This window comes from Eucyclogobius newberryi, unplaced genomic scaffold (genome assembly GCF_026437365.1).
Source record: "Eucyclogobius newberryi isolate DKJ021-1_F unplaced genomic scaffold, fEucNew1.0.hap1 SCAF_9, whole genome shotgun sequence".
NCBI lineage: Eukaryota > Metazoa > Chordata > Actinopteri > Gobiiformes > Gobiidae > Eucyclogobius > Eucyclogobius newberryi.
In genome coordinates, this window is record NW_027316532.1 from 36454251 (window position 1) to 36478321 (window position 24071).

A 24071-nucleotide genomic window follows, 5' to 3' on the forward strand; every position below is an offset into this window, starting at 1 on the left:
ATCTTATCAACACCCATTTGTCACTCGTCATTACCATAACGTGCTAATACAAAAATCCGCAGCTCTGTGATGCTCTCGAACGGTGAGGTCCAGGAGGAGACACCGGCAGTGCGAGGTGGACTGGAGCTGGTCCTCGTGATTAGACGTTCTGATGGAGAAGAGGAGCAGCTAATCTGAGACGGAGCCTGACGGACAGAACACAATCACACTCAGGACCACCTCTTTCTGTCTGTGTCTGTCTCGTACCATGCTCCTGGCACACTCCACTGTAGCCGCACATGATTTCTGGGCATTAAGCTCCTGTTGGCAGCTTCCTGTTTGTTGAGTCACACACACATCTCCCACTCGCGCCTTTTGGCATTGCCCCATTTAAGGCTGTCCAATTTACTGTTCCTCCTCGTCCTCCTCTCCCTCCAGCCTGCATCGCCTCTGGTTCCACTTCAGATTGCCGTCTAAATCCAAAAGTGCTAAGCCATGTTCACATCCTTTTCTTGCTGCAACTTTTAGTGCTGATTCCGGGTCAGTTTTTTTTGGGTTGGGGGGATGGCACCGCTATCAGTGTGTTGGGGAATTTTGTACAGCTCAAGCTCGACATGTTTTTTTATTTGAGAAATTAGCTTTTCCTACGCTTCAGGGACGGTAGCTTAGATGTAGCACTCTCAGCCCCGGTCTCCAGAGAAACAACCATATGTCTGGGGCCCGGCAGACATCGGGGGAGAGGTATTGCGGTAGATTTTTCATTTTCAGTCGTACAATTTCATTCCTTGCTCGCTCACAGTGCAGGGAAGGGCTTTTCGCTGGTGGAAAATGGACTACTCTTTTTCTTTTCTTGATTTTACACTTGCAGAATGAGAAAAGTGTTTGTGCTTTGTGTATGGCAACTGCACGTGATAGGTTACTGAAGATGGCCCTTTTACAGTGCGGCTTCTATGGGATTGAGCGTATGATGTCGTGTTGAATATGTCAACACTGAGACGAATTGGGCGTGATCAATTTGCTGATGTTACGCGCTTATGATGGTGAAGCAGAGATGAAGAGGCTGCGGTTCTGCTGCTGCGGTAGAGACGAGGCTACAGAAGGCTGCAGCTCTAGTATCTGTGACTACAGGGTGACGGAGTGTGGGTGACAGTGGCTCAGTGGTTAGAGAACTCCTCCAACCAACTAAAGGTCAGAGCATTGATTTCCACTACCACTTTCTATCTATGTTGCTGTGTCCTTAGGCAACACACTTCACATACCTTGCCTTGTGTGTTTGTGTGTGTGTGTGAGAGTGTTTGTGGTGATTGGAGGGGCTTGTCCATCTGCCCCAGGGCAACTCTGGCTATAGCGAGGAGGATTAGTATTTAAAGTAGTAAATAGTGGTGGCCCTGTATCCCCTGGTCCAGCAGCCTTAATACTATCAGTAAACACACGTCTGAAGACTCGTGTTCACAAGAGCAGCGCCCGGTACTTCCTGTTGCAACGCCTTTGGACAGAGGTCATTGTTCCAATCGCACCGGGCACTATTTGAGATCAAGCGGCTCTGATGCCCATTTTAAAAAGGCGCACAGACTTTTATGCTACTTGAAGTCACTGACTGAACTGTTGCGTTTGCGGGTGTTGCATTTTTATTTTGGAGGTTGTTTGCTCTTGATGCTGATGTTTTCTGTCCCTCTGTGCCCAAGTCACATTTGATTAATATGATCTTTTCCTTTGTAAAAGTAAAATTTATGTCACTATCAGCTAATCATTATCAGCTGTAATTAGCTGATGGTGACAAACAGGAAGTAGGGATGAGTATGAAAAACGTTTATACCTTCATTACCAAGGATTCTCCTAAATTGATTGTCTTAAAAAAGAAAAAGAAAAAAAGAACCTAAATGTGAAGACGTGGTTATTTAATACACAATTATACACAGTTATTTTTGTGAAAATGCTGTTCAATCCTACAATCCTAAATGACCAGACTTCATCAGATAAGCCATATGGCAGTGACTTCAAATTGTGTTTGATCATGTAAAAGAACATGTCCTGCTGGTTCGGCCGGTTTGAGACTGGTCCAAGTTAACTGAGAAAATGACTTAACCAGGCCCCAGATGCAAACTGAAAGACTTCACTGCGAGACGTCCCAGCACAAAGGGGCAGGGCAGGGGCAGGGCAGGGGCACAGAGGGGCACATGCTGAGGGTCAGGCCTGGGCCGAGTCTTCTATTCTCCTCTGACTGATCTTCACACAATTTCTCTTTGGCCCTGGATTATATCTTCTATTCCTCTTTCACACTCTCTTTTTCTTTTTCCTCTCTTTTCTCTCTCTCTCACTCTCTCTGTGAGTTCACTCTGCTGCTTCGCTCTAACCCTCCTCCCTTCATAGACACTCTCTCTCTGTCCATTTGCTGCAGCAGGGCTGCTGATAATGCCTGTAATTGGAGTGACTCACACTTTTCCAGTGTGTTTGGACCAGATAAAGAATATTGTCAGCATTTTGCCGACATGGCCTCTGCTGGCAGAAATAAATGGACTCTGTTCTCTTCTTTCTGCAGCAAATTAAAAGCCTCTCAATTCATGTGTTTTCACCCCGGGCTCAAACAGGGGCCTCCTTTTCACTGGGACCCCAAGAAGCAGCACTGGTCTTGTGTGCTCCCAGAGACTACCACTTGCTTGTCTCCATGGAGATGTTATTGTTTCGACTGAAATGTCACATAGTATGGCATTAAACCTATGGGTCAAATACCCTGAAAAACATGTGTGAATCACTCGTCCACAGATCTGACCTGTAATTTGGTGTACCTGCTTGTCTCCATGGACATATGACTGTGAAACACTCCTAACAGTGCAAACAAATAATAATGTAGAAAAGTTATATGATGAACCTTTATGCCAACGGTTTCTCTATCAGGAACAGAGTCATTCTTTAGTAAGTAAGTTTTGACTAATTTGACAGAAAGTCATGTCATTGGTCAACCAATGATTCCTATAACCGACTACAGAAGTGGCTTCCAAAGTGGGTTGAGTGGTCCTGAAGCATGAGCAGGGGGTCCCAAGATGCTTTCTAGATGTAAATATTATCACTTTTTTAATTGACAACATTGTATTTTAGGTTTAAAACTTGATATTATTACAGATGCCCTTTGAATTTTACTGTTGGGGTCCCAAGCATGCTTATTTTGGGGGTCCTGGCCTGTTAATTCTTTTTCATATATTCGACCAAGTGTCCTGGTCCATTTTTTAGTCTGAATTGGTGTTGCACTGGGTGTTGGACAGAACCAGAGCCGCGCAGACTGGTGTTAGTGCTCATGTGAGAGAGGTGAGAGCCAGAGTCACATTCATTATGCAGCGCGTCAACCTGCAGCTGTCTCCTGGCCTCTTTGTACCGCTGTCCTTCCCAGTAGAAAGGAACTTGTCTGCGTTTTGTTTTTGCATGCAAATGAGCGTGTCACTCCATTCACGCTTCAGCACTGTGGACCTGGCTGTGAGGTTATAGAAGCCTCTGCCAGTCGACTCTTCAGAATCAAGGAGCAACAGATGGGCAAAGAAGGGACAAAGTGTGTGGCCAGAGGGACCGATCGGGCGCTGTGCGAGGAGCTCTCAGGACGAGGTCGTGCTGCTGACCAGTTCACTGTGCAGTCTTTCAAGAAGCTGTGTCTAAGAATAGTTCATCTGTGGTTTAAAGAGTATTTTCAGGCTTTTATTACTGTAATTATTGCATGTAAATGATTCTTCTTACAGATTAATTTCTTGTGGTGGAATGACAAGCCTTTGAGTTATAGGAAGGCAAGGAAAAAGTGACTCTTTGCTTTTGTTTCCCTAAAAACTGCTTTTACCTTTGTCCTTGACTTTCCTGCCATTGTTTTAAAGGTATTTTCTGAAGTTTACTTTCCCAAAAATGGTCCATTTTACCTTTATAGAATAACAGATAATGTCCTGGCGTTAAAAGCACCACAATAGCAAAGGTAGTTATTTGGGTCAGTAGCTTGTTCGTCTCAAACAGTTTTCTGTGGATTTGTTTTCACAGAGCATGATCAGGTTTTTGCTGGATTTGGGAATAAGATAAACCCACAATGACAAGATACATTATAAATGAGTGAAAATGTCAGAATTGAGTGAGAGTGGCTAACAAGCTTTTAAGGCCAATGAATGAGAAGAAAATGCATTATTGATTAGGGTTGAACCAGGACTGAATCTCTGGCAGTCGTACATGTGATGTCCTTGCTCTACAGTGAAGTAAAATATTGACAAGCTGTTAAACAAACCTCTCTGTTACCAACGGCAACTTGTGCTATTTGAAATCAACTCATTTCTCTACCTGCTGGGACCTTGCAGGGAATTCATTTTGGTTTGAGGTCTACTTTCTAGAGTAAACGTTACTTTACGTATGTAACTGTATTAAACATGAACAGTTGTTGTTTTTTTGCTGTGTTTTATCCTGCGTTCTCCATCTGTAAAATCAGTGAGTACATTCTAATTGAAGTACTTTCTCTCTCTCTCTCTCTGGCAGCTCTCCGTGGCTGGGTGTGGGCGGTCGTGTCAGGGCTGAGGCCCGGGCCCTCTCCCATGCGCCCCTGTGCCCGCTCACACAGCTGGCGCCTCCACGCACCCAAGCGGCGCCCACACAGCCACCGCTGACGCGGTCACCGGGACCCCCCTGCAGGACCCCCACCGGAGCAGAGCCACAGGAGCTTAGCCCAGAGGGAGTCTGACCATGTCCACGGAGACTGAGCTGCAGCCCGCAGTCAGGCCCAGCACTCTCAGACGGGACTCCAGACGAAAAGGTAAACATCCCAGAGTAGAGCTGTTACTTTCCTGCTGTTAACTCAACCTTCCAAATGTTGAACGTGATAAGTGACCACTGACCAGTTTATGGAGGCTTGTTTGTTATTCCAAAACCTTTTGACTGGACAAGTACAAAATGTGGATGTGGAAATGACAGAGATAAGTTCACCCTGCCTGGTGAAAAACTGCTGAGTCAGATGTAGCGGCCACTTCCTGTTCCAAAGTCTGCCATCTGGTGATGTAGTTGGTAAATGTTTATTGGACAGACATGTGAGGTGGAGAATGATTGTCATTCATTTTCTGGTGTTTTAAAATCTGCACAGCTGCTCAAAATGGTGAATTTATTATCCATGTATCCTCACATGACAGTAGTGTTGTCACAATAGAATAGGTGGAATATGTAGAATAAGCTTGATATTTGATACTGATTGCCATACCACAATGATAATAAAATGTTCTAGACAAAAATAGCAAAAATAGACCATCATTTTCAACACAAAATAATAAGAATTTGATAAATAGAGGGTGCAACAGTTTCAGACAAAGCCTCGCACAGGTTTTGTCCTTGGTGAAGATCATTTTCATTTCCACGTCGCCTTGGGTCGGACAACTGAACGCGGGCGGCTGTTGTTGCTGGCTAATTAACAGGTAGGGGGTTATTACGTGGCGGTGTGCTGCCAGCAGGCAGGTGCGCAGACAAGGAGCTGGTGAGTGCAGATGCAGAATGCTCCGGAGGCACGTTGCTAAAGCAGGTGCAGAGCAGGCCAGGGCGTTCCAGAGCAGAGGTGATGCCAAGGGCCAGGCTGGCATCAATAATGCAGCTGCTTGGTGCCACCTGCTCCAATGCCAACGTCTAGCATTCTCCCAATAAGTGTCATGATTGATGTAGCCAGAAGCCCTGCCAATGCACTGTGAATTTGCCAAACAAACAAGCCCAACTGATGGAAAATTGAGCTTGCTTGATGAAGATTAATAGTGTTAAAATGTAAAAGGAACAGGATGCCACAAAATATAACGATAAGAATAAACAGGCCCCTGAACACTTCGGGGATCAGGCCCTAATATGTCGTGTTGTGTTTGCATTAGAAATGTAATTCACAGTATCATTTGTTCATCTCTGTTCTGGAAATCTATCTAGTAACAGTACAAAAGTACTTTATGCTTCAACTCAAAAGCCATCCATCGTTGCAATATATGAAATTCAATAACTGAGTGTAAAATGTTGGCAGCGATTTGAAAGTTCAAATTCAGAACAAATGTTTTAAAACCTCATGTGGTAATGCTTTATAAAAGGGTTCCTTAGTAAACTATTTAAAATGTTAATAGTAACAAAGTTATTTGTTTATAAGCATAAATCCCTTTATTTTAACCTAAAGTTAATAAGCCATTAACCAGAAACTGTGTCATGTTTGTAAAATCATTACTCTGCTTATTAAACTGATTTCAATAACCAAGTTATAAATGCTTATAAGTGCTTATAAACAAAAAGGCCTAAAAAAGTCACAAATTCTGTGTTGCCTTAAGCAGGTGGCTCATTGCACAGAGCAGACCTGAGCAATGCCAGAACGTACACAGAGTGAGCAGGGAAGCCTCAGTGCCTCTCATGTCCTATTTAGAAACACCATTGTTCTGCTGCAAAGCTGATCATGTTCATCAGTCAGCGTTGCCCATAGACACAGACTCAGGCACATGCAGAGGTGGGAGCGGAGCCCAGAGCGGCGCAGGGGAGAGGTGCTGATGGATGGTGAGCCCAAAGCCTTCAGACCAGAGACAGCAGAAGAACACTGCACTAATAACCTGTGATGTCACCTGCTCATACCTGCTGGGAATGACCAGCTGAACTTACACTTATGCTGTATTTAGAAATAGGACAAAGGCCAGGGAGCCATAAGCAGCAGAATTATTATATAATTATATTAAGTCAATGCTAGTGTTCAAGCTAATCATGATGAACCAATAGTAAATGTGCTAGTCAGGTCTAACATTAGGACCGCTGGCAGGTGAAGTGAGAAACGGGATAATTCTGGGCAAAATAATAAAACAATTGTTTTTCACAATTTAAATACATTTTTTGCATGATTAGGAGCGAATGAAATATGCTGGTGGTATAAGTGAGACACCAGGTGAACACGGACTGCAACGTCCCGCAAAACTTTGACAGTGATTAAAATCATCGCACCCTGTTGCCCTGACCTTGTGACCTTGTGACCTTGTGACCTTGTGAGCGCAGGTCGCTACTATGGGCCGTTCCTCCACTGTTCAGCCTCCCCCCCACTGGTGTATGTATCTTGTGGTAATCCATGAAGCTCTTCCATGTTTTTAAAGTCACTTGTGTCCTAAGAGCATACTATATTGACCTGGATTCTAAAAACACATCCTTTCTACTGCTAAAGCTAATTTAATTTAGTCCCACTTTTACATCCGTCTGATCTATCGGCCAACTACATTTACAACGCTTCCCGCCGCATCCATGCACAGAATACCCACTGCACCCCTCCTCTCCTCGCCGCTCTCACTCTCACTGGAGACTTGCAACGTGTTTTTAAACGGGAAGTCAAATTTACAGCGAGTAGCCCTAGTCGAACACGTCCTCTTTCGCACTCATCTTTGTTCTGATCTGGGTCATTTTTCCATTACACAGTCTCCTAGTCTCTCAGCAGGGTGATGAAAGTCAAATGCAATCGTATACCGCACGCAAGCAGCTGCAGAGTTCAGGGAATAGGCTACTTTGATAATGTTCCTGTTATTTTGCCCCCCCTTGTGCATATCCTGGCGCGCACACACACACACACACACACACACCCTCTGTCTTGAGTCGCCTGATTTGAATGAAAATAGCTTTAAATGAATAGCACATCATAGTGTAAATGGTCTTAGTGTTGTCAGAATCCCTATAGGACAGCTGCCCATTCTTCCCATTTACTTTTATTCTGAATCTGTGACTTACCAACGACCTTGACTTGGGCAATGGAGAGCGGGACTGACATGGGGGAAAGAGTGAAGAAGACTAATGATTTGTCTTGGAGGAGCGCTGTTTAATCTAGAGCCATTGTTCCCTGGCTCTTGGCAGAAGAATGTAATGAAAACCACTACGGGACGTCCTACATTCATCACACGAGGCGCACGTGTCCCAGTGTCAGCGCCGATCATTGGTTTGGAAGAGGTGGGATGGTTTTCTCAAGCACAATTATGTTTCATCTCTACGTTCCGGCGGCCCGGCTTTCCTGTAAGACGTGGTTTTATTGAATTAGAGCGACAGGTCGAGATAACCTTCAACCTTTAGCATTTGCAAAACGCGGAGTGAAAACCATTAGCATTGTATGTCCTCCCACAGTGAATAAACTCCATGTTATAGGCCAGATTTGACTCTTCAAGTGTGTAGTCTTTATTAATCCACACCAAATCCTCAAGATTAGAGCCGTGAGTCCTATATCCTTCCTGTCACTTGATTCACCTCCATTGCTCGGGGTGTAAAGGGAAAAAAAGGAAAGGAAATCACAAAGCAGGAGCGAGCGATCCACATTGATTTAACCGCTCGGCAGATCGCTTCATCAACATATTTTTGTCCATAGAATAGTCTTGTTAAGCAGCAAAATAATCAAGCTTGGCACAGTAAAACAGTTTATAATACTAAAGAATGTTGCATATACTGAGCATATTATGACTGACAGGTGATGAATGACCCCATCTTTTGCCAGAGGTGATACTTTCAGAGCCCTAACAGTGCTGAGTGTGTAATGCTATATGCTAGATCTATGTATGGATGGCTAAAATGTCAGTGAAGGAGCAGCAAACATCCGTGTTTGCTTTTCTCTTAAGCGGTTATTTCTGTGTGTGTGAAAAATGCAACTAATTTCTCCATTAGCTCTGAGTGGTTGAGCTGCCGTGCTGCTGTTTAGTCCCCAGTCCACTCCACTTCCTACACTTCCAACACTTACACCTACACTTCCTACACTTCCTACACTTACACCTACACAACACTTACATGTTAAGTATGTTCTGCACGGGAAAAGCCAGGACAGAATCCACCAAGAGATAAGTGTGTGTTGTTTGTAAAGTAAAACATCCCCAAAAAAATGATGTTTAGAAAGCCGTTGTTACTATGGAAAGCACGTGATGGGTTGCATACAGACATAATGGGACGTTCTAACAGTTGTTACAGTTAAAGATGTCAAGAGTATTCAGTTAATTGACAATCGGGATTATTCAAGTTCAATATATTTCAATATATTTCAATATAATTCAATATAATCATATTAAAACTAACAGTCGTGACCTTTTTCACGACTGTGAATCTATAGTGTTTTTTCATGTGGCTGTCTATATCACATTCATTTTACTTTTGCATTAAGAAAGTTTGATTTCATAAAGGTAGAATATTGTGATTAAGGTTTTCTCCGAAGTCTTTCGAGTCATTGGTGATGTTAGTAATGTTAGTGACGTTAGTGATGTTAGTTATGCAGTTATACAAGTGACAGATGTAGGAAGTGAAGGCGACTGTCACTTCTGGAGCGGGTGACTGGAGCCTATCCCAGTGACTTCGGGCCTTAGGCGGGACACACCCTGGACAGTGGCCAACTTGTCGCAGGATCAACACATAGACTTAGAGTCACCAATTTTGCCTAACACATGCATGTCTTTGGACGGTGGGAGAAGCCAGAGAACCCGGAGAAAACACAGTAACACGGGGAGAACATGCAGACTCCACCCAGAGAGATCATGTGATGTAGGTCTGGTCCGGGAATCGAACCCACAATCTCCTTCTTGGGAGGCAAGAGCGCTAACCGCCTTTGCCATCGTAATTCCAGCATATCATATTACAATCTGTTTTTACTCCTTTGGAAGCAATTTAAAGACAGAGACACTTTTTCCAGGTACTTAGTATTGAACTATGGCATAATTAGTAATCATCATTTAACATTTTGTTCATTGTAAACAACAATATTGATCCAAAACGGCTTAGTAACAGAAACAGATCTATTGATTTCCACTTAAAACTGAAGAACTTATTTTTAAAATGTAAGTTCTGTGACATTTTTGTTGCAATTTTGTCTGAGATTATGTGAAAACAGGAATGTTCTAATCACTTGCGCCTCAGTTGCACAATACAGGATTAATCAAACATAGATGAAGGAATCAGAATACAACTTTTAGTAAACTAACAAGATTAAAAGCTCAATAAAGTTGATGTTTCATACTACGTCCCCCTTTTAAGTAGATTTTGCATAATATGTCCCCTTAATAATAATTCAAACTGAATTATTCAATGTCCAATGTTATTGTATCTCATTCTCGACATACAATTGCATTTGAAGACGTTGCTGTGTGTCCATTACTTTTGAAGAAAACCCAGGAATGATTAAAGCAGTTCTAACAACTTCCATAGCTGTCAACAAACCCGTGAAAGTGTCCTGATGGCTGTGAAATATCACAGTCTAGTGTCACAATGGGATTTGGCTGAGTGTGTGTTTGTGTGGGAGGAGGATCTGCTGCAGTAGATCTGGCAACCGCTGGCATGAAAAGAGTAGTTAAAGGTTATAGCCATGCAGCCGTTAGCGTGGCGTGCGTGTGCGTGTGGTGCATGGCTGTCGGTTTGGCCCGTCTCTGGTGTGCGATTAGCAAACACATTAGCTTATGTGCCGTGGATATTATGCACACATCCAGTCTATCTGGCACAATCACCACAGCCATTTACTCGGATATCTTTCCCTTGAGGATTCTCCGAGCACAAACACTGCTATTGGAGTGTGTGCGCGTGTGTGCGAGTCTATGAGAGGTAATCAGATCTGTTGCAGCCAATCAGACAGAGATTGAATTGAATTGGCTGCTGTTGTCACTAGAGGCCAGTGGGTATCGGTGTGATAGAAGACAAGAATGACCTGCAATAACAGACAGTGACATAGACTTTGTGAACTATATTTAGAGATAAGCGGCTCCTCTCTGTCCTCCTGCTATTGCTGCCCTTCCGCACCATCACTTTATTTCTGGAGGATTAGGAGCTCTATCCATCCTGCTGCCTGGCGTCCCGAGCCCACATCGCAGGACACTTTTTAAGGTAGTTACGCTGCAGAGTTCTTTGCAACGTCCTTTTGTGACAGATTATGACACATCTAGAGTGTAATGTATCAATGTTAAGGTTACTTGTGAGTAATGATGTCACAATGTCATGTTTTAGTGTTCATCACAATTGTTGGCACTATGGAATTCTTCATTAAATCAAACTTTCTGAAGGAAAAAGGGTGGATATTGTACATAAGAGATGAGAAAGTACTTATATAGTTAGACTTTTTTGAAGTATGGACTGATCAGAAATGACTCATTGTTGTTGCTTACGATTCTCCTGATTATTATTTTTTAGTTCTTACTTATTCTATATCGTGAACTGACGAATCACAATTATCGATCAACTGATTAATCATGACATCCTATTGTGAGTGTCTGTGTTGTGTTTTCATAGTTTTAATGGCACAATACAACTTTTATTATTTTTTACTACAGACTCATAATGTTAGTTCTGTTTTTGGAGCTGAATATTTGTAGTTTTTTATTTGAATTCAGTTCCATTCATTGACTAGTTCTGATACTGATTGTTAATTGTTGTTTAATAAATCATTTAATTAGCATTTAGTTTGTTTAAAGAGAGAATGCTGTATAGAGTTGACTGAAGCAATATTATCTGACTCTTGATGAGGATTTAGTCCGCTCTGTCTTGAGTCGGCCCAGGACCGTCCGGAGCTCGTATTTGCTCTCTAAAGTCATCGGTGTCTCTGGAGCTGCTCTCTCATGTCTCCGTGTGCTAACTCCAGTTCGTGCCGCTTTATCCCACCTCTCTGCTAACTACAGTCTCCATAGCAACAGTTTGGTCCCTGCTCATAATTTGCACAAAAGGAAAATGTCCCAATGTCACACAAAGCAGTAATAGAGGCCCACGCGTTCACCCCGCTGTGCGGCTGAAGGACTCACCTCCGAAAGGGCAGTTCTTATTTGTTTGATGTTGACAGGCTGCTGTTTGCTATTTCCAACACACGCTAAAGTGTCTGTTTTCCATACGTGAGACGTAGGCGCTCGCTGACAGATGATGTGGAAATTGAAAGGTCAGTGTTTTAAAACAATGAGAAATTCACTTTTTTTTTTTTTATGTTTTGTCTTTTGTTTTATAGTGTTGACCTCTGTGAAAAGCAGAGTGGTGCGTCCATATCTAGTCCAAATGTAAAAAAATACTTCAGGCCAGGACGTAGAATCTCTAGTACAATGTGATAAACCTGTGGTACTCGACTTTATTCTTGTAAATGAGTCCATTTAGTTCCCCCCCCTACAGTAAAACAGCACAAAATGAGCCTGCTGTGCGCTGTCTGCATCTAATAATATTTAATAAAGTATTTTATCTTTCGTAAACCCGGAATAAAGTACCATAAGCAGCACTAGGCCAAAAGAAAGCGTGGAAATATCAATGTCGTGCCGTTTGTGAGAGCTGGGAACAGGTGAGATCAATGCAGTTTGAAAATCACGTACCTGAGCTTTATGCGTTCGCTTGTTATATCCATTGTAATGTTTTGTATTATCAGTCGTCATTGTAGCTAGTACCGTGGTTCTGACATAAAACTGAAACAACATATTCATTATGTCTGATACTAATCTCAAAATAAATGTGACCTGGATGGCGTCATTGATTAGATTTTGTCAACCGTCATGATGAAGGGAAACGTGTTACACCTGAAAATGTAATTAAATCAGAAATTAATTATACATATGAAAATTTGGTAACCCGCTCAAGCGTATCTTATTAGAAAGACACAATTTTAAAGGTCAAGTTCATTCCAACATCCGTCCGTTTTCTAATTTACGTAGTCTGCATAATTGTATGCGTATGACAGAATTAATTCGTACGACATACACACTCAACAATCTGCTCATAGCGAGGTATTTTTTTTAAGTTGTAGTTAACCTGTGCGGGATTAAAATAAACAAACCTGATTGCACGGCTCTGTTTGAGTTTGGCTTGAGGCGAGACCTTCTGGACAGAGAAAAGAACGTAAAAACCTTAACTGGCTTCTACTATTATCTACCACTCAAAAGTTGCCATTCTTTCTGTTTCTATTGTATTTAAGAGTAAAGACATAAATTAAATGATGAGTTAAGTTTACATGTTTATTTTAAAGTGGGGATATGAAGATTATTAGGTTCATAGATCATCGTGATTATTCAGGTAAGAACCAAAAAATAATAACCGTGACCATTAAGAAACAGTGTTTTCAGTTGAATCTTTTGTCCAAAAAATAGACCTAAATGTAAATAACTTTTTATCCGACTGTTTTTGTCATAATTAACAGTAACATGTTAATTAACGATGTCACTATTGTTTCGTAACAGTCTTAATAATCATGAATAATCGTTAAATCATGAAGTTTTTCACTCAAATCTATTTTTAAGGTGCATATCTGGGTCCTTCTTGTCTGCATGAAGCTGCTCTGTCTAAAACGTAATCCACAGACCACAACAGTTTGAATGTATTTCCTGTTGCATTTTGTTTGAGTCAGGTTTTGTCTGTGAAGTATTGCGTGGGTGAGTGACAGAGCGGATGAGAGAGTTCACAGGCAGATGGCTGAGCTTGTTGTTTCTCCTCGTGCTGTATGATGTCTCTCCAGTCACGCCTCTGTTCCTGCCCCATCGGAGCCAGCCCAGAGAAAAGGTTCATTACACGGAAAGAGAGGCACGAGCTCCATGTTGTGGCACACGTCAGATACAAGTCTTTGTTGTGGCAGGCTCGCCGTCTTGTGAGGACTTACCTGTGTTTGCTAATGTTTTGACACATATTCCTCTGCAGTCGCACGCCTTAGGAAACAAATCGTCACTCAGATGTCTCGACAAAACAATGTGCTTTTGGTGGAAAGACTGGGGGCGGAATTAGAAAGAGGCAATTTCACTTTTCTAGAGCAAACATTGGAGGCAGTATCAGGTTTGGAGGAGTGTGCGAAGACAATGATTTTGTTGCTATGTGTGGCATAAACTCACTCCAGGTTATGAATCGCAGGCTCTGACACAATTGTCGGTGTTCTTTTTGTGGCAGTCAAAGCCACGACAAACTGAAAGTGATAAATAGACTCAAACAATAGCATGTTTTGCTCTTTGTTTTTACTAAAATGGAACTAAAGTGTCTTTACTGTGAGCGAGTTTGTATTTCAACAAACATGAGTCTTATTTGGCCCAGCGGAGCCTCCTCCTGCTGGTTGTTTCCATAGAGATGTTTCCATAGACCAAAGTAAAGCATAAAATGTATCTATCTGCTTGGAGAATGTTCCGAAGTATGATTTTAACTTTCTACTTACCTTCTCCAGAATGTATGTACTTTAACATTCAAATAACTGTAACATTCAGTGGAAAAATGATCAACAGACTCACACATTTAGTACATTCATCGCAAAGTTTACCTTTTACTGTCTATTGTCTTTTCTTTACTCAGCTGATTGTTTGTTCCACTTTTTGCTTTTAGCCTAAACTCCACTTGTATTTCACAGTCAGTGTTATTGCATTTAACAGCACTAAGAGGATTTGTGTAGGCTAAAAACAGCCACAAACGATGACGATAGTTAAGTCATATCACTACGGTCACATGCACGTCAGGAAAACCGGTGGTCCAGTTCAAACCGATTTTTCAAAACGCATGTAGAGATTGAGGCGTCTTGATTTGAATCGTAAACATGCCAATAACAAATCTGGACAAGTACGTATCTAGTTGTGTGGATTGTGCGTCTGACAGAGTTGTCCGATCACAAAGACGCAGACTGGGAGAAGCATTCGACTGCACCAGGTCAGAAACAGCCACGGAAATATTAGACATGTGTTTGGACTCATTTTAGATCAGCAGAGACGACCAACAGCAGTGTTTGGATGAGTTTCTGTGCACCACAGAGAGCAGAGCAGAACAATGTAGTTTCCATGTCTGAAAATCAAATGCTCCACGTAAATGAGATGTTGCTTATCCACGTTATGTTTGCCTAAAGTTTTATGAACGATTGTTGTATATGTCAGAAAATGACTAGATTTGCCTAAACATCTCCGCTGCCGTTGTTTGCACCTGTTCAGTCCTTTTAGGCGCGTGTGGAGCGGGACAAAAGTGGTCCGACAGGTTTAAGGACAAAGACGATTCGGGTTCGGTTGTTCCGCGCACTCGGAGTTCGCTGAGCATATAAACGTAGTGACTGTGACAAGGCGAGAATCTGAATAGAAACCTTTGGAATACATGCACATTTCTGCCCGACCTAAACACTACTAAAGCCATTCTCCTAACATTATGAAGAGTTGTTGCTATGGCACCAAACTGTCTCCATGCACTGTGGCTCAAAGCTCCCTGACAGAGATGTCTGAGGGGACGATCTTCAGGATGCTCCAGGAGGGCTTCTGTCGGAGCCCGTGCACATGACTCGCATGTACAGCATTCACACACACACATGCAGCCGGGGGCCAAGTTCCCCTTCGTTAGTGAGACCAATTAGTCTGTAATTAAAGCCAGAGCGAGAGAGACAGTTTACCACCCAGCGTCCTAGAGAGGCGGGTTCCTGCGAGTGAAGCGGCAGGACACAGTGAGCCATCCACACTGTTTGGAGGGGCCTCCCGCTCCCACTGCTGTTGGCTTATTATTAAGAGAGCCCTCAAAGAAAAGATGAGATGAAATGAGAGGGTAGAGGACATGATTGGATGGCTTCAGCTGTAAAGAACACACTGTGGGCTTTGTGTGTGTAAATTAAATTCATTTTGTGTGACTGCTACGCTCTACCTCATCCAGGGTCCATTTAGAGTTGATGCTAATCAACGCAGAGCTGTATTTACAGGTAATTGTTGCTCATTCTGAACACTGCTTTTGGCACATATCACAGTGTGTCTCATTACAGTAACACTATAAACAAAGGCTGGCTCTGAAATGCTTTTGTGGTTGAGAGTGTGGCTGCAATGACAAGCTTAAAAGCACAGGGCAGAGAGGCTTTTCTCTGTTTATTTTGTACAATCTATTGGACACAGCATTTGGGCAAAATAACAAAAGCTTTTGTGAAATCAGAACAAAATAACATTTACAATTGGGTTTACTGAAAATTCATTTTCTCGGGTGTGTTAGCGGAACGTACTAAAGTTTATCAAAGGTCATGCAGAGTGAATCAGAGGCATTTATTTATTTACATTAAATACATGTTTACCCTGGGGTAACCGGGGTAACCTCTACCTTGTTCTGCCAAGTACAATTATTTCATTCATTTGTTGTTAAAGGTTATAACCATTCAGCCCTGACCCAAAATATTGCTGCTTTGGTCTAACCTGGCTCTGCCTCTCACTTGTGTTCAGGACCGGCTCTGGTGGAAAGCAGTCGGGAAAAGTGTAACGTTGTCTATGTGCATGTTTCAAAAAACGATCTGCTCAAATAGACCAAGGTGTGGCTGTTAGTGACCTCCGCCCAAACTAAAATGCTGCCCTGTGATTGGTCCATCACTCAGTGGCCGGGCTCAAACCTGACTACATGGATTCTCAAGAGTTTGTGAAACAAATATTGTGAGAATTCATCTGGCGTGAGGTTAACTTTGGTCTACAACATGTCAAACTACAGTTCTTGTGTCGTCATGGGCAGTGGTCGGGAAAACATCTTCACCTTCATCCTGTCTCAGGGCAGTTGTGGCTAAAGAAGTGATTTACCAACATGGAGGGGTATTTATGAGAACAGCACCATTTATGTCAGATGCATTAATATTATTATTCTTTGGCTATTTAATCCTAACTTACAACTCAAAGTACAGTAATATCATTCACACAAATTTCATCTTCTGTCATTTTCATCTTGTATTTCGCAACATTCGACCAATCCATCTATTCCAATCAGTATGTTTCCTCCCAGAATCCCTTGTGCCTCGCTGAAGGACCGACCTGTGTGTGTGTGTGTGTGTTTGTGTGTGTGTGTGAGAGTGTGTGTGTGTTTGTGTGTGAGAGTGTGTGTGTGTGTGTGTGTGTGTGTGTGAGAGTGTGTGTGTGTGTGTGTGTGTGTGTGTGTGTGTGTGAGAGTGTGTGTGTGTGTGTGTGTGTGTGTGTGAGAGTGTGTGTGTGGGTGTGTGTGTGTGTGTGTGTGCGTGTGTGTGTGTGAGAGTGTGTGTGTGTGGGTGTGTGTGTGTGTGTGTGTGTGTGTGCGTGCGTGCGTGTGTGTGTGTGAGTGTGTGTTCATGTGTGTGTGTGTGTGTGTGAGTGTGTGTGTGGGTGTGTGTGTGTGTGTGTGTGTGTGTGCGTGCGTGCGTGCGTGTGTGTGAGAGTGTGTGTGAGAGTGTGTGTTCTTGTGTGTCCTCAGGCTCTGCGCTGTCCTTTCTGGAAGAAAACACACTGCAAATGAAAACTGAAAACTACGGCATTAAGCCCCGCCCTCCCAGCAAACACAAACAATAAGGTCACTTTGACAAACTCACAACTTTAAACTTGAGTTCTACCAGGGACAAGCCACTTGTATCATTTGAAGTTTTTCATTTGTGCAAATTAATAGTTATTTCAAAGTAGGATCTTTGTTGTCAAGGGCAGAAGAGCTCATTGTTTGTTTAAAGATTACAAACATATTTTCACTCTTTTAGTATCAGTGGGTCTTGGAATTTAGTGCTCAATAAATGTGGTTTGAATGCAAAGCTCAGGAATCCAATGCTCCTTTTCTCACAAGGACCCGGTACTTAAGATAGTATTGCATAGGCACATTACCCCTCTCAGCTTCAACATCAATTTCCTTCCTCAATCAAATAGTTGGCCATAGCGTTATGCAGACTTTTTAACCCCAAAACACGTAGTTTGATATTATTTAAAATAATGCATGTATCTTCAAAATACTAGGTCCGTCTGTAAAGATGCAAAGCGCCACACATCAGGTGGAGGCGTCGACGAGAGAGTCGTCGTACAGCACAGATGTGTGCAGTTTGAAGAAAGCGCGCAGATATGGGAACAAATCAATCTAAAAGTGATGTGTCCATCCCGGAGACGCCTGTCATGCTGTAATGTCAAATGAATATGGGAGGAGTGTCTGGAATGCTGCCAATGTGGTCAGATAAATTTGGATTTGGCAAGGTGTTTTTTATTTTAATTTTTTATTTAGTTAATTTTATTGTATTTCTGTTTCTGTAATTTCTTTGTGATTTTAATGCATTTTGCCTTGTGTATGAAACGTGCTCTACAAATAAACTTGCCTTGCCTTGCCTATCCTTAAAGGAAAAATAGAGGATTTTGGCGACCAATCTGAGTCTTATTTCCTCGTGGCGTGGACAGCTCAGTAGTTCTCCCACATGTCAATCATTCCGATTTGATTGTGCTAATAAACACAGTGTAGCAGCGGAGTTGTTGCGTGCTTCTGCAGGAGGTTTGAAAGAAAGAACAGGAGGGTGGGGGGGGCAAAAAATCGGCAAAAAATCCTCTATTATTCCTTTAAGTGGAGCATGACACAAGGACTGCTATGCTAACAATGCTAAAAACGATAACTGCTAGCCTCAAAATGCTAAACTGTATTGGGTTAAGTGTAGTATTACATTTAACTAATTTTACTTGTTTCATTAACAGATTTACCTCTTTACATTTGTGTCGCGGGGCACCAAAGAAGCGTCCTTATTTAGTCTTGAAACATCTGCACTCACAAAGGCATAACATTCATTTCCCTGACAAGAGTGACAACAGTTACTTTATCATCTTATTTTATACTTGGCGTTTGTCTCTGCCAGCCGCTGCTATGTATATGGAGTATGCGCGGATGCGTGGATGCGTATACTTAGTGAAGTGCAAGCGTGGTGTGTTGCCAAATCTGTCTGCCACAATTAAGCATGGCACTGAAGGGGGGAAGACTTGTTGTTTTCTTGGCACACATTCACTTGTGGTTTTAACTGTGAGTGTTGCTATGATTGAGTACTTCATCTGAACAAGTCTCCGAGAGGTAAGGGGGGAAAAAGCAGCGCAGTTTTTTCGCTCGGTGGCAGGGTTTAGAGGCAGGATTAATTGGAGAGAGTTACTGCTATTGTAGGTTCCCTCATGTGCTGTTGAATTGGGGTGGTGGATCAAACCCGGCTGCAGTTAGGGGCCCCCGCGGAGCAGTGGAAACTACAAGGCCGTCGGAAAATACGTCTAAAGGAAAGCGGCAAGGCAGAAATATAGTACTATTACCATCAGCTTTTGTAATGATAACAGTCCAGTGCCACATTAAGGAAGATGAGGTGGACTGCTGCAGATGTACAGTAGGTGTGCCGGGGCCAACTCCTGCACAGTGGCTCTGTACTAATCCCACGGTCCCCACTGCACAATCAAACTAATGAACTGGGCTCTTATGCATTATTGACCATACACATAAAAGTCTGGGCATCAGTGAGAAGCAGCTCCGCAGCAATGAAGATGATGGTATAACTTTCCAAGGTAAAATAAATTGAAGAACATTTCATACATAAATGCCCCAAGTGCATTTCCAAGAGCTGTTTCTGTTTAAAAATAGGTTTAAATATGTCTCTAAAATAGCCTCTCGTTAGACATAAATTGTACCGGTTGCAGGCCATTTTTGTTACTATATTTGTATCCATTGTCTGGCCTGGTTAGAAAACACATTAACAACACCAGTGCAGGCAAATAATAGTAACATTGTCATGGTTAGAAATGACCATCTGTTTTAATATCATAACTGGCAATATCTCCAAATCAAGTGTTACGATATTTGTGAGAAAAAACAGTATTTATGATTTCTGAAACCATAACCAACAGGGAAATAGTCAACTATTATTTTAGTTTATGAAACGTATCTCTCTGGATGAAACACAAAACAAAATATACAATAATAATAAACGATATCATGACCTAAATAATCACAATTATCAGCAAATAATCTTGACATCCCTAGTCATAATTATAGAGATTCCAGTATAAATTAAAATGGAAATGTTATGAACAATTGAAAAAGGTGTTTACACAGTGATAAAATGACCACCAAAATGACTTCATGGACCACCGTTTATTTAGTGGGCAAATCAACTACTATAATATGTACATTTATTCACGGTTATAGGAAGCCAGAGCTGATAAAGAGTGCGAAAGTGTTAACCACTCTGCCACATTGCATTCAGATAACATGAATTTGTTTTCCCAATTGAACAAACAAGCATGTAATGAATGCTCAACTACACCATAAAACGAGCCAAACAAATACGGAACGAACGGATGTAAAGTCACATTCGCATTAATATTACTTTGCTTTGTTGATACGAGTCTTGTGCCTCGAGGCATCGCAGCGCTCTGCTTTTCAGCAAATGCACATCGCATTCCTCCGCAATTCTCTCATGTACAATCCTTTTTGTCATTTCACCCGGTCCATGATTAATTCTCCGCTTGCCACAGCTGTTTGGTTCCCACAATCTCGTCATAAATCAGACACTGTGTTTTACCGCACTTTTAAACTCCAGACAAACTGTGTTATCCAATATCACCTCCCTCCCGAGACAATGCTTTCCGCCACCCTCGCTCAGAAAGAAATCGACACTTGAAGTCGGGCGACGTAAACTGTGCAATCATCTGGCGTTCTCACTTATGTGCCAAGCGTTGAGCTGCTGCGGCAGTGGCACGTGGCGGGCAGAGAACGCCGTGAGAACGCTGGAGACGCTGAAGGTGAGCGTCGCCTGTAGCGTCCCGCAGTCACTCGCTGTACTTCTACCTGTGTACTGTGTTTGTGTATGTGCGCCGTGTCTGTCATAACGCACTAATCCTGAGTGACGTTTAGCCAATAGAGACCAGGCGTACGTCCTCCCCTCCCTCTTTGCTCGTCGCTTCAGACAGACAGCCTCACCGGCGCTGCATGCCAACGACTGTCGCTCCCACTCGCACGTAAACACAACCGAGCACGTTTGACTGCTGGACCACGTCTTACAAGGCAGATTCCCTGTGTTATCGGGCGTGGGGGGGGGAAGATGAGGACTGAATTAGCTGTTTCTGTAATTCTCTTGGGGGTCAATGGCAGATGTATTAGTAGTAGGATTTGTTTAGGTCGTGCGAGGGATTAAGAAACGTGCTAATCCAACAGGAGAGCAACATGTGCCCGTCCCACGTTTACTGAACGCTGTTGCTCGACAACGTTCTTTCAGATTAACACCAGGCTTAACCATGTCATTTGTGTTGGAGCAAAAGGTCGATCGATATGATATTTTTTAATGGATCAATAACCTATAAATGCGTGTTACAATAAAGCAAATATCCACAGTTTTAGCGCTAGTTTTAGTCTTTTTTAAATGTTCTCTTCCAAGGTTAACAACAAATAATCTGCCTACAATCAATAGTATAGTTCTTGTCCCTTCTTTGACCCAAAACTGACGCATAATAAACTGGAAATGGATAACTTTTTTAATGTATTTGTGTAAACATAATACAGAAGCCTTTTCCATTATGACGACATTAAGTGCTATAGAGCAGTAGACCATGGGTTTTGTGAGATGATTTCAACAAAAATGTATGTAATGAAAACGGCATTGTGAAATTAGAGCAAACAACTCAATATATATAATATAACGTCTCTTTTGATCGATTTTTCCAGGAAAATGCTTATTGCTTATACAGGTTTAGCGGCCTCAAAGCGTGTGCTGTGTTTAAATACATAAAGAAGAGCGATGGTGTCTTCGAGTGGACGGGGGGATTCTTTCATTAGATGTGTTTGAATCTCAGCAGGGTTGCGAAAATAGCGCGCATTTAATTTGCCGCCCCCCGCTGACCCACTCCAGTACTGCGCCTGCCTTTGACACACTCTCTGGGTGGGCTTTCGCTGAACTTGCTTTCCGAGGTAATCATACAAAGCACTCAGGACACTCTGGTTTAGCCTCTTGGCCTTGGTCTATGTGCTTCTGCTCACGGTCTCTCTTTCTCTCCACTCCAACCATTGCAGTCGTAATGGTGATGGATGCAGATGGCCAAAGCCAGTCTTAAATGTCAAACTCAAATGGAAAGCGCTGCTCCGTTGAGACAATAGCAGCTGGACACTCTCACTACTTAACACTGGCTTAACATGAGAGGGCCTCGTGTTGTAAAACATTGGATATCACAGTAGTCCGTACGAAGATAGCTGGACAACATTATGTCGTGATTCTGTGGCACGTTTTAGGTTTTTTATTGGACTCGAGAACTGTAGAAAATGATGGTTTGATTTCTTGGTGTGTCGTTGTATTCAAAGTTTATTTGGAAAGTGTGATTTTGACTGGAACTTAGCTATAGACGTGTGGCACTGAATACATAACAGTAATACTATCCAGAGTTACCCAAGGTTTTTCTCAGAACCGTAAATGAAATAACCTTTCAACGATGTAGATTGTAATGGAAAGTTTACAAAATGAACGATAAGAAACTGAAGCGCGTCCGCCTGTCCGTCTGAGGAGTCAGATCTCACCTTTACTGTGGAGGTTTTGTAGTTCAGCCCGGCCAAGAAGGAGGGTCAGGGACAGGGGATGCTGGGACATTTGTCTAAGGACACGGGATGCTGGGACATTTATCTAAGGACAGGGGATGCTGGGACATTTATCTAAGGACACGGGATGCTGGGACATTTATCTAAGGACAGGGGATGCTGGGACATTTATCTAAGGACACGGGATGCTGGGACATTTATCTAAGGACAGGGGATGCTGGGACATTTATCTAAGGACACGGGATGCTGGGACATTTATCTAAGGACAGGGGATGCTGGGACATTTATCTAAGGACACGGGATGCTGGGACATTGCCAAGTCCCTATGAAGATTGTTTACTCTGTTTTCACTGTCGCCGCTCGAGGAAACTTCGAGCAAATTTGCTTTGTCACGAAATTCAAAGTTGAATTTGATTTTGAGGAATGGGCTTGATTCTCAATACCAATGTTGATACCAAAATAATAATAAAAACTGCTCCTTTTTGATCAAGATTTTAGACAATAGACTGTTATTGTTACCATGTGGTCTGGCATTAGTTCTGATAAGGATCAAAACTGTTCACATTTTCCCTATTATCTAGTTTCCATGCTAGTTTTAGCATAGATTAGTATCAGATTTTTGATACTTTTAACAACCCTACAGCAAATAACACTGTTAAATAAACGTGTAGCTGTAGTATTCTTTGTCAAATACGAGCATTTCCACTTAGCAGATCTGGTGTTGCTGTTTTTCCCTTAGTTTATGCCTTCTATATATTCTTCATGACATTGTTTCAAGATTTTGTTAAGTCTTATTTAAATAAGACAGAAAATGGTGTACACATCCTCTGGTGGTGTAATCATTTAGTCTTATCCCAGCTCCGGTGAGACGTGACAGTGCGGCTGCGACTGTTTCTCTCCCGAATAAGGACAGATGTTGTGTGGTGTTTTGTCTCTGTGGACATAGAGGCAGACACTTTAGATTTGTGGGATTGAGCCTGAGCTGTGTGCGGGTGATTCATCCCACATCCCGCCTGTGTGGAGGTGGTACATTTTGTCAATGAGTGCAATATGTTCATACGGAGGAAAGAGATTTCATTTGCACAAAGTAATCTGCAGCAGTGAACTTTTCACCCTATCATATGACTGTACCAACACAGTCAGTGTGGGAAATTGGTCAAATAGATTTTGCACTGGGTGGTGGTAAGTGGGTGTAATTATATGTAGAAACCCAATTAGTTTGGTCACGACACTAATATTTCAAACTCATTTGGAAAAGGCTTAACACTTGGTACATATTTTGATGCCTTAATGATCATAAAACCTTCTGTAATATTAACATGTGGTCTTATTCCAGTCCTGTGATAGGTCAAGATCATTCTGAACTACCCAGAAAGGTCACATCTTGTCCCATTTATATGATTTTTTAAGTGACACCAGCCCAGGGGCAAACTGCAGGAAGTAAAGCTACACACTGTCTTTGAGGGAATCAGTTTTATGCATCTGAAGTCTGGAAATGTCTTCCTGTAGATGTGTTTAGCTGTACATATGACTGAAAGCATTTTATCTTCTATTTTATAGTACGGTACATCTTATAATGATTTGTTTACATTATTTGATTGCATATTTTCTCATTCTGTTAAGCACGTTGAAGTACTTTGTGTATGAATTGTGCATTGATGGTCAAGTGTGGGTGAAGTGTCTGGCCCAACGACACAAACACTTTTTGCACTGTTCATTGACCAAATGACCTTTGGGCCACTTCAACCTCTGAGCAACTTCCTTTCTTAGTAGCAATGGTAGTAGCAGCATGATATTGCTCCAGGATTCTTGAGAAGAACGCTCCAGAGATGGCACTTTCTTCCATTGTGAGTTGTGCAGATCTTTAGTGTCCAGTGCAGCTGAAGTGATGAGGGCTGAGGAGGCGT

General features: G+C 42.3%; 1 protein-coding gene across 6 annotated transcripts in view; it reads left to right on the forward strand.

The window, feature by feature from the left end:
- Window positions 1-24071, forward strand: part of dab1a (DAB adaptor protein 1a) — a 283501-nt gene that overhangs the window by 187168 nt on the left and 72262 nt on the right. For 2 of the 6 annotated variants that reach the window (XM_072439261.1, XM_072439265.1), the window contains exons 1-2: window positions 549-720; window positions 4474-4747. In XM_072439261.1, the coding sequence (XP_072295362.1) occupies window positions 4678-4747 (70 nt within the window). In that variant the 5' untranslated portion in view covers window positions 549-720; window positions 4474-4677. Of the gene's footprint in view, window positions 1-547; window positions 721-4473; window positions 4748-24071 lie in introns of those variants that run through there. The other 4 variants (XM_072439262.1, XM_072439263.1, XM_072439266.1 and 1 more) reach the window with 3 other exon arrangements.